General features: G+C 39.5%; 1 protein-coding gene across 1 annotated transcript in view; it reads right to left on the reverse strand.

Moving 5' to 3' along the window:
* Positions 1-13,098, reverse strand: part of ADAM12 (ADAM metallopeptidase domain 12) — a 189,253-nt gene that overhangs the window by 3,593 nt on the left and 172,562 nt on the right. Inside the window, exons 17-22 of the mRNA XM_085299114.1 lie at positions 12,047-12,124; positions 10,363-10,471; positions 7,651-7,786; positions 6,903-7,011; positions 6,267-6,449; positions 1,431-1,558 (exon numbers count right to left, since the gene is read on the reverse strand). Of these exons, the coding sequence (XP_085155240.1) occupies positions 1,431-1,558; positions 6,267-6,449; positions 6,903-7,011; positions 7,651-7,786; positions 10,363-10,471; positions 12,047-12,124 (743 nt within the window). The remainder of the gene's footprint in view (positions 1-1,430; positions 1,559-6,266; positions 6,450-6,902; positions 7,012-7,650; positions 7,787-10,362; positions 10,472-12,046; positions 12,125-13,098) is intronic.

The raw sequence follows: 13,098 nt of genomic DNA on the forward strand, positions 1-13,098 counted from the left end.
TTCAAGCAATTTTTGCATTTATGATGGAACACTTACTCAAAGTGTTCGCTATTATTATTTAAAGTTATTTGCCTTGTTTCCTTACTTCCCTATCCATTTTATTCACTGTATGTTCTGATGAATACATATATGCACACACACATTCTTTCTTTTTAATAAAATGAGATTTCTACATTCCCTATCCTTTTATCTTTAGTGATGCTATATTTCTGTGCTATTACCAAATGGATTGCTTTCTGATAATGCTGAAACATAAAGTAATGACAGAATTTCTTTATAAGCAATTTTTGCCATTAAAACATTTTTGATTTGGTGAAATAATCCATGTACAGACTTACTGTATACTGTCTTGCATGCATTGTGGAGAGAATTGGAACCTGCAGATTTGTCTTGATTACATTTTTATGGTCTGCTTCTCCAGTGGGGATAGTTACTTCACTTCAAGAGTGACATTTTAACTATCTCTTTTTGGAAGTGTATAGTTTGTGTTTTCTGAATATTTTGGGTTATATTTTCAGATGATATAAACTGATGTTCTTCCATTGTGAAGTATATGGACAGAAAATTGATTTTACTGGCGGTTGATCTTCAGACAGCCTAATTCTGTAGGTCTCCTGAGTGGGTAAGTCTTTTCCTGAAGGAGCTTTGTTTCTCTTGAAAATGGTGCTTATTAACTCCTCTCTTTTGCAAGGAATTCTATTCAATGAGCAGTTTGCTAGATGCTTAAAGCCAAACTTTTGTATCTGGCATAAATTCTCATAGTTCTGTGGAAGTTGGTGCAATTATGCTGATACACTTTCACTGAGAATCAGTCCAGTACTGCATATTTTTTACATGCAAACAGAAAATGTTTGTTGTATAGCTCTCAGCACTAGTTACTGCATAATCTCTTTATGTATATGCAATTAGAATGAGGCTCATTCTTTTTAATCTATTTTCCTACAGAAATAAGGTTTATACAGCTCCACCTGACTGTTCTTACCTGTGTGTCAGTTTTGGCTCAGTAGTTAGTTTAAACAAAAATGCAACAAAATTTGACAAAAGGATAGCTAGCTGCCTAGCCAGTACTATGTTCATGAGAATTTGTGGGCTGGGAGAATGAGAAAAACGCTGCGTCTCCATTGCTTCTTGGACTCGTCCATTGTTAGATGTCAGAGAATTTGCACATAATCGAATTTATGACAGAAACTTGAAAACCAAGCTTTGGTTTCGTTGGTTGCAGAACTCTTCGCTACCTGCTGTATGACAACAGCGCGCTAATGTCTTTATGCAAGTGAGGGAGGGAATTCTTACTTGAATTATTAAAATCATTAAGTTTAACAGATGCTGCTTTTTCCAAGAGTATATCAGATCTGCGCTAAAACACTTTATAACTCTCAGTGAAGAAATTGTTTCAGATCAAACCAAACATTTTGATTAGCAGGACTAACCTTACTGGAGTAATCTGAGGCAGAGCTTTAGTCTGTCCAGGCGCTGGTGTGCATGCGCTGTTGTAACGAGTTTTGTTCAGAGGATCTGCAGGTAAAGGCTTCCGAGGAGGGTTTGGTTTGTGGCTTTCCTGTTATAGAACATACGGTCATATTAATCTCTGTAACTGACATAGCATATTTATCATAATAATGAATGAGTTATGTCAAAGATGAGTTCAGCATAGCTGTGGCTTAGCATTTTTAATAAACAGGTCTCTACATGTTAAAATAAAGGTTTGAGGGTGTATTTCAGGGGTGTTGATTCTTTTCAATCTTTATTTCAGAAATATTGGGTGCATCTATGTTAGAGTTAATGATTAGTTGGTGGTAAATGAAGAAAAAAATTCATAAAATTGTGAGAGAGATTTTGTAAAAAGCTGGAAATCATAGAACTGACTTTAAAATGCAAATGTAGATGACCATAGAACCAAACTGCTTGAGTCCAGTTTGAAGTGGGAGTATTTGTGGAATACTTTTAGCGATGCAGCTGTGCTTTCATTCTGTGGAATTAAATGATTCATTAATAAAGAACAGAAGTCATCTGCTGTCAGGCATGAGCTGATGTCTCTTCTGTGTGGTCCTTGAAACACTGCCAATGTAGTAACATAAAGTTTTACTGATCTTAGAAAAAAGAAGAGAAGAAGGGAGAAAGGTCTATTTGTCATCTAATAAAAAAATACTATTTGCAAAATGAGCAAGATACCAAATTTAAAAAGTATTCTAGAATGAAAAAGTCTAAAGTAGTAGTGATTTTCATTTAACTTAAATTTTAACCAGCTACATAGTTAGAGTAGGATTGTTTGCTCCAGAAAACCAGGTTCTGTATTAAAAATCTGTGTTTGGAGATAATTAAGCTGCCTAAGTCACTGCTGTAATATCTGATCAACTGTGCCAACACTGGGAAATTTTTCATCATGAAGTGGGACAGATTCAGTGACTTGCTCAAGTCACATAGACTCTCTGATACATCTAGAAACTTACTTCAGATCCCTCTACTATTTGAACTGCATGGTCACGCTTTCTCTAAAAAAACAAGAAGTCAGACTGTTTTTTTCTTTACTAGTAAGGTTATGGCAGACCAGTAGTCAAGCTGACTAAAGAGAAACATGAAGAGCTTGCCAGTGTAATTTAGCTGAGAATCCCCTGAATGATTTATTCAAACAGGCAGCCCGATGCATGAATTACTCACTCATGATACAGCTCAACTTCTCTGGACTCGTTTTGAGCATTCCTTTGTTTTCTTGCTTCTCATGGCCAACATTTGCTCTCGCAAAAAGGAAGTGCGGCTTGACTATCAGGTGGCATTTCGATAAAGGCTTCGCTACATGAGCTCTCTTTGCTTTTTCCCAGCCATTTTTTTTTCCTCTACAGAGCTTCAGTTCTTCCGCACAAAATCCACATGTATGGATGGATTTCTTTGTCCAGTTTTATATCAGCAGCTTAGTGTTTAATGCGTGCAGTCTCTGTATTCGGAGAAGTACTCTTTTCAGTGTTTGCATTAACTCTTTTTACAAGTGTGCCAGAAAGAAATCATAATGTTGAGCTCCTGCAAAGCCATCAGGTACCTCATGTTTTAATTAGCTTCCTGGGCTTGTTTTGCAAGAGTACCTCAAAGAAGGTTCTTGCCTGAAATGCACTGGCAAAGGAGGGGGTATCATCTTCCTCATGCTGTTCGGAGAGGAACTGAACAGGATTACCTGTGTTAGCCTGCTGAGAGAAAAGCCAGTCCGAGCTGACACACCACTCAAAGGAGGGGTGTTAACAAGAATTACTGTGGCAGAGGGAGCCGAAGGTGAACCCAGCTCCATTTCACTAGGGAAAAATGAAAATACTGAGCTGAATTTGCCATGATAAAGATAACTTGTAAAATGAGTTATGTTTTAGTGATAAGATGATGACAGTATTGGAGGCTGCAGTTGAATACAAAGAGTGAAAGAAAAAGCAAGTAAAGTGATTAAATCAGAATGTGTGGCCAGACACCCTGGTCAGTGTAAACTTGCAGCGTTTCACTGATTTCAGTTGTGCTGTGCTGATTTATGGTGTCTGTGAATCTTGCGCTTACGTACCTGTTTGCTTTGTGAGCACAGCTGAAAGAAGAAAAAGCTGTTTGTCAGTCAAAAGAAAGATTGTTTAATATTAAAATTTAGCAGTTCCTTTGTTATTTTTTTTCTTTAACTGTTTTACTCACATCTGAAATGACAATATATGGTAAAATAAGAATCCATTCGTCGCTGTCTCAATGGCCACTAGAAGGCAAAAGAAAGATGTGTTTTTACAGTCTACAATATATGCTATGCCTTAGCTCCCTGGGAATGTGTAGGACTTTCGTTCCGCAGGGTATTTGCATGTGCTTAACCATTATTTCAGGAGAATATTAGTACAGTCAAAGATTGCAGCTGAGGACTACTCTAAGTCCAGAGACCAGCAGGTAAGTAGCTTGTGTTTAAATATACCTCTCAGACTGGAGAAGCAGGAAGAGGCAGACGTGAAACTAGAAATAGTGAATGGTTTCAGATACTCTTATTCAGCACTGTACTGCAGCACTGAGCATCTGGATGACATTAAGAGCATAGCAATGATTTCTAAAGTGCTTCCTATAGATGACCTAGTGAATTTAGTTCCAAGAGATTAGTGCTGAGGCAATACTTTAAGCAGTATCCATATAACTGAGATCAAAAATATTCCAAAGGTAATTTACTTCCTCCAAGCTTTTTYTTTTTTTTTTTTTTTTTTTTTTGGGGGGGGGGGGGGCTAGAGGAGTAAAATAGCTAAATTGTGAAGAAAAAGTTTTCTGCCAATACAGTATTTTTTTTGTTCCTACAGTATAAAAAGTAGCCATTTCTCACAATCTTGAATTGACATTATGGGCATAATTTGAAATGCAGCTACTTCTGCTTATTCGCTGATGACAGCTCACTAGAGTTGATCCTCTGTTTGTCCTGCTTCTGTTCCGCACAGTGACTCAAAACTGGAAATACCAGTATTTCACTTGGTTGTGCAACAGCCACAATTAACTTGAGCTGTTAGGCTGAAAGACTTTTTGGCAGTTTCAGATCTGTCCCTCTTTGGTGGTCACAGCAGTAGAGGTCTGGTGTTCTAATTTCCACTTTATGTGGGATTTGAAGGGGGAGGCACTTAGGAATATGACTTGCAGCGGTGCATTAGGCTGCTTTCACATGCAGTGACAGGCGGGCGATACAGATGTACCGTCAGAATGGAAAATGGTAATGTGTTTTTGAAAAGCCTTTTCTTCATCTGCCTTCTGCTAGTGGGAGATGGCATAAGCTGGTAAGTTGCTAGACGAGAAGAATTCTTTCCTACTCCCCCCCCCTTTTCTTTAAAGAACCATTTAATTAAGAAACTGAAGATTAGTTACACTTGAAAAAATCTTATCTTGACCAGTGTGAAATACGCAAAATGTTTTAAGAAATGCAAGAAAAGAAACAATGAAACTGTTGGTGTTAGTTAAACACAAAAGTAACAGTATTAATTTAATTTCCTATAAAACCAGCTTTAGAAAGAATCGATATTTCCCATTCTGCCGAAATGCAAAAGAAATAACTAGCAAATAGAAAAGAGAAGGAGGAAAAGCTTAAATAATTTGAATGCAATTAATAAACTGTCCCTACTTCAAAAAGTTGATCTCACCTAAGTGATTCAATGTTGACTTAGTCAAAATTAAACCTAGATATTCTTTTGTTGCTGTCATAATGTTTATACACACTGTTATGACAACTCAACACTGTCTCACCCTTTGTTTTATGGGTTTTGTTTGTTTGGTTGGTTTTTGGTCTTTTCACAGCTACCTTTCAAAGCATTGCATTTTAGCAATGTTTGTCGTAGTCACATCCTCCTATAAATCACTGGAAAAGTGTGTCAGTCGCAAGATCACTGCATGAAGAAGGCGCTCTGCCCTGAGACATCCTCTCTATCTGAGTATGGATTTGTAGCATGTGCAAGCAAACCACTATGCTACTTGTTTAAGACTTATTTATAATCCTGTATTATTTCTAAACTAGCACAATGTCTATAAAAGAGAAATAGCTGGATGCCTGATCACTGCTCTTTGCTAAGACACAGTCATGCTACAAATGCAATTAATGGCAAGAAGAGGGACAATTTAGTATAGACAACTGTATCTATGCTGAATATGACATCAAGATGTATCATGTTACAAAAAAAAAAAAGTCCTCAGCTGTATTTAAACTTTGCAACCAGAGGTAGGTCTGCATGAAACAGTGTGGGCAATTACAAGTTTGCTATTCAGATCTGTTCTTTACCAAAAAAACTCATGTATATACACACACACATACACACATACATACATACACACACACACCCTCAGCAGAACAGAAGCAAGTTTTCATCTTGGGCCTGCAACTTTACCTCCTGAACTACACTACTGTATTTGGCATCTTGCTAATGCAGACCCTGTGGTTTACCCTCAGGGTGGGCAGCAGGCAAAATGAGCTTGTGGTTGTCTGTAATGTACAGTATGAACAAGTTCCATATTATATCTTTTCACTGCAGCAAAATGATTTCAGGATCCTAAACTTTAGGATCGTAGCTTCAGTTGGTGTAAACCAGTACAACCTCCCTGAGCGAGATGGGAACTTATGTCATCTTTGTTGAATTATCTATACCATATTACTAGTATTGTACCAAGTAGTCAGGAAATGCTATGGAAAAAGGCCAGTATGAAAGACAAGAACATACTTCATTCTTAGTGATCATATGCACATATTCAAACACTAAATGTTAAATGGAAGAGGAGTGAAAAGAAAAATCACCAGTTACCTGGGCAAACCGAAGCGAAGGATTAGCTGGCAAGGGCCTTTCAGGCACAGTCGGATGACACGGCGGCTGGGGCAGGGGCGGTAGGACTCGCTGTGGAGTTTTTAATTGCGGCAGATCCTGCGTCTTCACAGGGTTACTAATGTCAATGATCTGGTACGGCAGCAATCTTCTTGGGCCGTCTCTCTTTAGAAAGAAAGAGCCCCATCCCCAAACAACAGTTAAAAATTTCAAAAGGTAATTTAAACATTGCTTTTAAAACTATGCTTCTGTCACTTCCTTTCTCTTCTGCTCTGCTTTAATCTACCTTCAACACCTCCTCTGCAAAGAGAGCTGCAGTTAAGAGGTTCCAGAGTCCTATTCAAGCACTAATGCATCACTGTTTAGATGCAGCATTCTAGTGTAAGCTGGTTGGTTGTATCTCAAAGCTAAACTGGAGCTTTTCTGTGTGTGAAATCTCCATCTATCAAGAACTTGGAAGCCATAAATGTATCATTTTGAATCATACATCATCTCTTATTTTACATGTTTGCCGTTCTATTTGATATTGATAACATGTAATAATTGTATTATAATAAATTACTTCAGTGAAACTGAAAATATGTAATGGGCTCTTCTTTATATTATTTAGGAACTCACCTTTTGTATGGTTGTATTTTGTGGCTTCATGAGCAGATTTTTACTGAGAGATGTGGAATGAACATGATTAGGCTCAGATGAATTGGAAGGTCTTGCTGGACTCACAGACCTGCAATACGGTGTAAATTTATTGAACACAACACTCTGCTTTTTAATATTGTTTTAAACATTAACCTCTTTTCAGAATGAGATTTTGCATAGGCCTTCTGACTTTTTATAGTAAACAAGGAAAGTAAAAATCGTCTAGCACTCTGCCAGAATAAAAATAAATATTGATTTTTTTTGAAACCACTAGTCTGTTAAATTAGCTTTTGCAATCTGTGGAAATGCAGCTTTGTAACACCCAAGAGACTATTCTAATGAACCTAACATTTAAATAGTAATGACCTCCAATATGGAAGTTTCAGTTCACTCCACTGAGTTTAGATAAAAGGCCATGCCACATAATGAAACTATTTCAAGCAAATGACATACAGGCAATAGTTACTTTAATTTTAATTTCTTATCACCAAAAAAAGATACGTCATCAGAAAGTGCATTATTTATTGCCAATGAATAGATTTAAACTAAAGCAGAAAGCTACTGCTGATGATAAAATTCCGTGACTACTTGCGTTAATGCTGGCTCTTTGCAACACATCATATTTGCACCACTCACTCTGTCATGCATGTGCACGATGAGAGTTGCCGTGTTTACAGCTATTTTCTACTAATCTGGTCTAAAATATAATTAAGGAAAACACTCATACCTTAGTTTCTCTATTGTTGTCTTTTTACTTGTAAACAGCAATCTCATGAACGTCTTCCTTTTCAGATACATGATTGACCCAGCCAAAATAAGGCACAGAATCGTTATCAGCACTCCTATCGTTAAACTCTTATTATCTGAAACAAAACACATTTAGTTATCTGAAATGTGTTGTGTGTATGGGAGCAGGACAGTGTTGTCTTGCCTGGGCTTCTAAATAACTGCAACAAAAGTGAGTAAACCATGTGTTAAAAAGACTAATACTCTAGTATTTCTTCAGCACGATGCTTGAATTTTAGTCCTGCCCCGCGCATTGCCCGCTTCCAGCATGGGCGAGAAAAAGAGGCTGCGAGAGGGAGAGCACAGGCAGAAGTGCCCAGGCCGCGGTGCGCGTTAAGGACACGGTCTGGTCCCCCACACGTAAGCAGCACCTCTCGCGCCTTTATAACCAGGTGTTAAGGGCTTTCCTTGCACTTACTTCAACACCTGGCAGACGCTCCGAAGCCCGCACCGCGGTGCTCAAACCCGGGCGGCTGGCAAGCCTACGCCGGAGGCAAGCGAGGAGCCCAAGGACTGCCTCGAGCAGCGGCGCCGCGGCGCTCGGCGAGGCGCTGCCGCCTCCCGTGCGCCTGGCCGCCGGCAGAGTGCTCCAAGTTACGTCTAGTAAAAGCACATTGCTGGGACCTAAGTAAGTAGGACACAGCAAAGACGTGACCCTTGACTACGAGGCTGCAGCTGAAAGAAAGTCTTGGTTTTACAAAGAGGCAAGAAGCAGCTCTGATACGTACGGGCACGTACGTATGTGATGTGCTGAGGCTGTTGTGGTTCTTCAGGACTGCAGAGCTAGGACGTGCACGCATCCACAGTAGGAGGCACAGCTTTAATCTTTGCTCTGGTAACCTATCATCACTGTCTCAGTCTTATCCTGACTGAATTTCAGCCAACTGGCTCTCATCTGTTGGCCTAAGCTCCCTCAGTCGCTGCTGCACAGTCAGCAACGTTGACTGAAAAAAACTACGTTCAGCGCTTGATGGTGCAGGAAATAGTGCAGCTTTTTATCTGACAGTATTCCAGAATAATAAATCCCCCACCATTCCTAAATGATTAATAAAATTGTGTAACTAAGATTATGCCATTGAAATAATTAATTTTTCTTTACCTAACAATTAAATGTGTAAGGCTTCTTAATAAGAAAACCATAGTGTGTCATACACATGGGTTTACTGGAAGCCAGCTGGGTAAAACCAGTTATTAAATACTAACGTGACCATGTGCCACGTTTGACGAAGGTGAATGGATTTTATTGGGCTAATCCTTCTGCAGTTTCATGTGCAGAATAGTGATGCTGCAAAATACTCCGATCATAATCCAAACTGCCCCGACAAGTCTTCATTTTTAAATCCAAGCGTCAGGGAAAGGAAATTAGGTACTCTAACAATTTCCGTATTTGTTTATTCCCAGCATTACTAAATGCGGCACTGTCTTTATAGATAGCTGGTGAAACTACCACACCATATTAAACTTGTTTAGAAATAGTTTTCTGTAACAGTGAAGTGTCAGCCTCCAAAACACAAAATGCACAAATTATTGCCATTACATTCCTCTTCTCCAGCTGGAGCTGTCTGTGCGGCACATTCTAATGACACACCGACTTCGCAGTTCCCTAGCTACTTGGATACAAAGTAAACTGAGACAGGATTATAATACTTTAGAGCAAATCTTGAAAGAAAACATTTAACACACAAGTATTCACACTTGTTCAGTTTCTGAGCGCAGTTCTTTGCTATCTTACCAGCTAGTAGCTATTTAAAAAAGATCTTTCAACAGTGAAATTGTAATACGAAGTGTCATCATGAAAATGGCAGTAAGCTCAGCACTGCAGTTCACTGTAGGATCTAGCATGTAGATATACAAACCATTTTGCTTTTAAATAGCATTATGCATATGAAAAGAGACCAGATCATTTCCCAGCAAATGTTGTTATATTTGCAAACATGACTAAACTCTTGGCCCTTTCAGTTGCTCAGGCATAAATCAGAAATAATTCCATGAAAGCCATTAAAATTACAGTACCCTGGAGAAAAACTAGCATGTGATGATTATCAAGTTCAGTGACATTGCAACATGCCTAGAAATAATTCCAGCCGAGGCTGGCCACGGGGGAAGTTAGATACAACAGCTAGTATTCTGGAGCCTGACCAAGGGGGAACTCAAGATGCAAGTTACAGAGAACAGACGTCTCCTACTACTATCATATATAGGGGAACTTACATGGAAAATATGCAGATGTTACCTATAAAATATAGTTTCAGTCTGGTACGGTCAGAAATCTGGTATGTGCCACAATGTGGAAGAACCTCCTTACAAGCACAGTATCAAATATAACCCTGATTTTTTGAAAGTAAAAGTAGGCCACACATATGCCAAGATCTGGCATTTGTAGTTGTTGCATTTTCTGATTTTCATTAGGCGCACAACTGTAGAAAGCAGATTGTGTGTACAATAAAATAATTCCATTAAGATGCACTACTAAACTCAACTATGTAGCTAAAAAAACCCAAACATTTTCAAGTCGGTGCCAGTGCATTTGGACTAAGCCATTCAATTTACTGGCTTATTTCCCAAACTTGCAAGCTCGCTACTTAAAAGACGACCCTTTGTATTTTCACTTTTTATCACAGAAATAACGGGTAAAGCACGGGTTACTACTAACCTGCTTGCCTAATTGGTCCACTGTCCATGCTGCCACCGAACCCTGGATTGTCACAGTATGGGGGGGCCCAGTCAGCTTCACAGTGACAGTTTTTTTTATTGTTGCAGACCTTCAAAACAAAGATACGAGAAGTCTTACCCCAGATACCTGAGAATGACACTAGCCAGCGAGGCCTCCTACCCGGAGAGCGGCGCATCTGAAAGAACTGAAGCGCCGTACTGGACGCTGCTCGCTGGGGCGCCCCACAGGGCACGGCTTTCTCTTTGGGAGAGGCCACGCAGTCCCAAACAGCCAGCAAAAGATGGGCTGGTCTTTATTCCCTTTTGCTGCCCCCTATATAGGGTGTGCCTGCGATGCTAACACAGGTGCCAAAGAGCCAGGCTTTATCAACAGAATAAAACAACAGAATGAGCTAAACATTTGGTTACCTGGTTTTGTTTTTTAAAGGAAGGTTTGGGGGCTTACAGCCAGCTGTCAGCGTGGTCCTTTACGCTGTGCTAACAGTGACCATCCCTGCTCTACTGCTGCCACGGAAAAAATTGCACAGTAGATCTATTGACGAATGGCTTTCTGAGTAAGACACTAGTCCGTTCACATGCGTTCTCAAACATGCATTTCCTGGCGAGGTCAGCGGGCAGGCTTTCAGTAAGACTACACTGGAGATGTTTGCACACAGTATTAATTAAAACATCATCTGCTTAGCTTAGACTTGCTCTGGTCATGTAAGATGTAAAAGGAAAAAAAAGATTCATTTTTCCTGGACAGGAAGAGAGTTAAAAATTTCATCCATTAAGCACTAATTTTTAAATTAAAGCACTACAGGGATTCCCATCAACAGCTATGAGGGGGCCTTTTTTTTTTTTTCCTTACTCAGGAGTCACCAAACGTGGCATAAAGATGCCAGGGTAGGTTGATGCTCATGGCAGCACAGTGGTAAAAGGCAGCACCACCAACACTACACAGCTTTTCAAATACAGGATGATAAAATAAGCTCAAATAAGTTAAAATTCCTTCACAGGAGAGGACAGAGAGTTTCATATGAATCTTTCAGTATGGATGGCACAGCCTTTCACCAAAACAAACAGGTCATTAGAAAATCAAGGTTAACAAGGCATAGTTTGAAATAATTAACACTTCCGTAATATAAACTAGATTTCAAAACATTTAGGTATCATTAACTGAAACAGATATCACCATGTTTTTCATCCCATCACTTGCATACCATGAAACTAATGAGTATGCCTTTACTTTAATACTTTTGGAAATGCTTTATTGCAGTATCTCAATTCAAATGCATGTTTTAACTCTGCCGGGCCCACACAGAAATGGTCTTGTTTAGAATGTTAATGGGAATTATTCATGAAGGAAGATTAGACTTAAATTGCCTGGAAGGTGACAAAATTCCTTTTTACCTATACTGTTGAGAAAAAAAAAAAAAAAAAAAAAAGACAATTACTACCTGATAAATATTTCTTTGTTAAATAATTTCATTTCCTCAGTTCATTAAGGGACACTGAAAATTGAGATATGTGAGAAAAAAGTATTGCAATGACTTTCACTGATGTATTACAAAGAATCATAGATCCCAAAGCTATTACATAAAACGATTTCTTGTCCAATGGTTATTGACCCACTGCAAAAAAAAAAGAGAGAGAGAAAAAAAAAGTGTTCCTAGAGTACTTACTCCACGTCCATGGCACTTTGTTACACATTTATGCACACCAAAAACACTCGTATTCTGACATCGGCGATTAAGACAAATCTGTAAAACAGGAGGGGAAGGAGGGTTTTAACGGTGCTGGACGCTGCTGCTCTCAACGTGTCGCATCCCTTTGCAGTCCCGCACCGTTCCCGTCTGCCGACTGTTCCTCCGGCGGCTGCAGAGATCCGCCTGCGCACAGCGCCTCGAGCGCGCTACGTTCACCGAAACGCAAGGCTGTCCGATTTACGCCTGCGTAAATCCTTTGGGCCCGCATCTGCAGAACTGCGCACCGCCTGGCCGGCGTCATGGGCAATCCGAATTCCAGTTCTTACGCAGGTAGGATGCAGAGCGTGTGCGCACACACGATTTCACTGAACTGCCACTAGTAGCAATCCACCTGGGGCTGCCTGTTTTTTTTTTTTTTTTTTCTTTTTTTTTCTTTTTTTAAGGCAATTCAAAAAAAAAAAATGTCAGCGACATTTCTGGACGAGGGAGGCACGAAGCAGGGTTCGTTCACGTGCTGAACTGGCTGCGTTCGGGTCTTCGCAACCAGCAGCCGACTCCTGAACGACGGGTTCAGATCCCCACTGCTGGAAAGCCGCAACAGCGCAATACTGATTTACGCTAGTACAGAGTCCGAACCCAGGACAACCTGAGTATTTTCCAGAGGTCACTGATATATGTGGGCTCACTTCCGTTCTTCAGGAGAACGGAGACCGTTCTAACAGTCAGCTTTCCCAGGCTAAATTATTTTCACACATAACATAAAATAATAATCTTACAGGAAATAAAAGTAAGCAAATACTATGTGCAAAGTAATCAAATGCAAATTTTTTTGTTTTCTGGTCATTATCAGCAAACTTTAGCCTGCCAATAAAACTGAAGTTTGGCATAAGGCAAGATAAGCACCATGTAATAAAGCTACCAAACAGTCAACTGACTGATGAAGCTATCAGTAATGAGAATTTATCCAACTAAAATTTGGAAAGAAAAAAAAAGAAGAAAAAATTAGGACTAAAATGACTCTTAATAGG

Source organism: Rhea americana, unplaced genomic scaffold (assembly GCF_003343005.1).
Source record: "Rhea americana isolate MKP2758 unplaced genomic scaffold, rheAme1 scaffold_145, whole genome shotgun sequence".
NCBI classification, from domain to species: Eukaryota; Metazoa; Chordata; class Aves; order Rheiformes; family Rheidae; genus Rhea; species Rhea americana.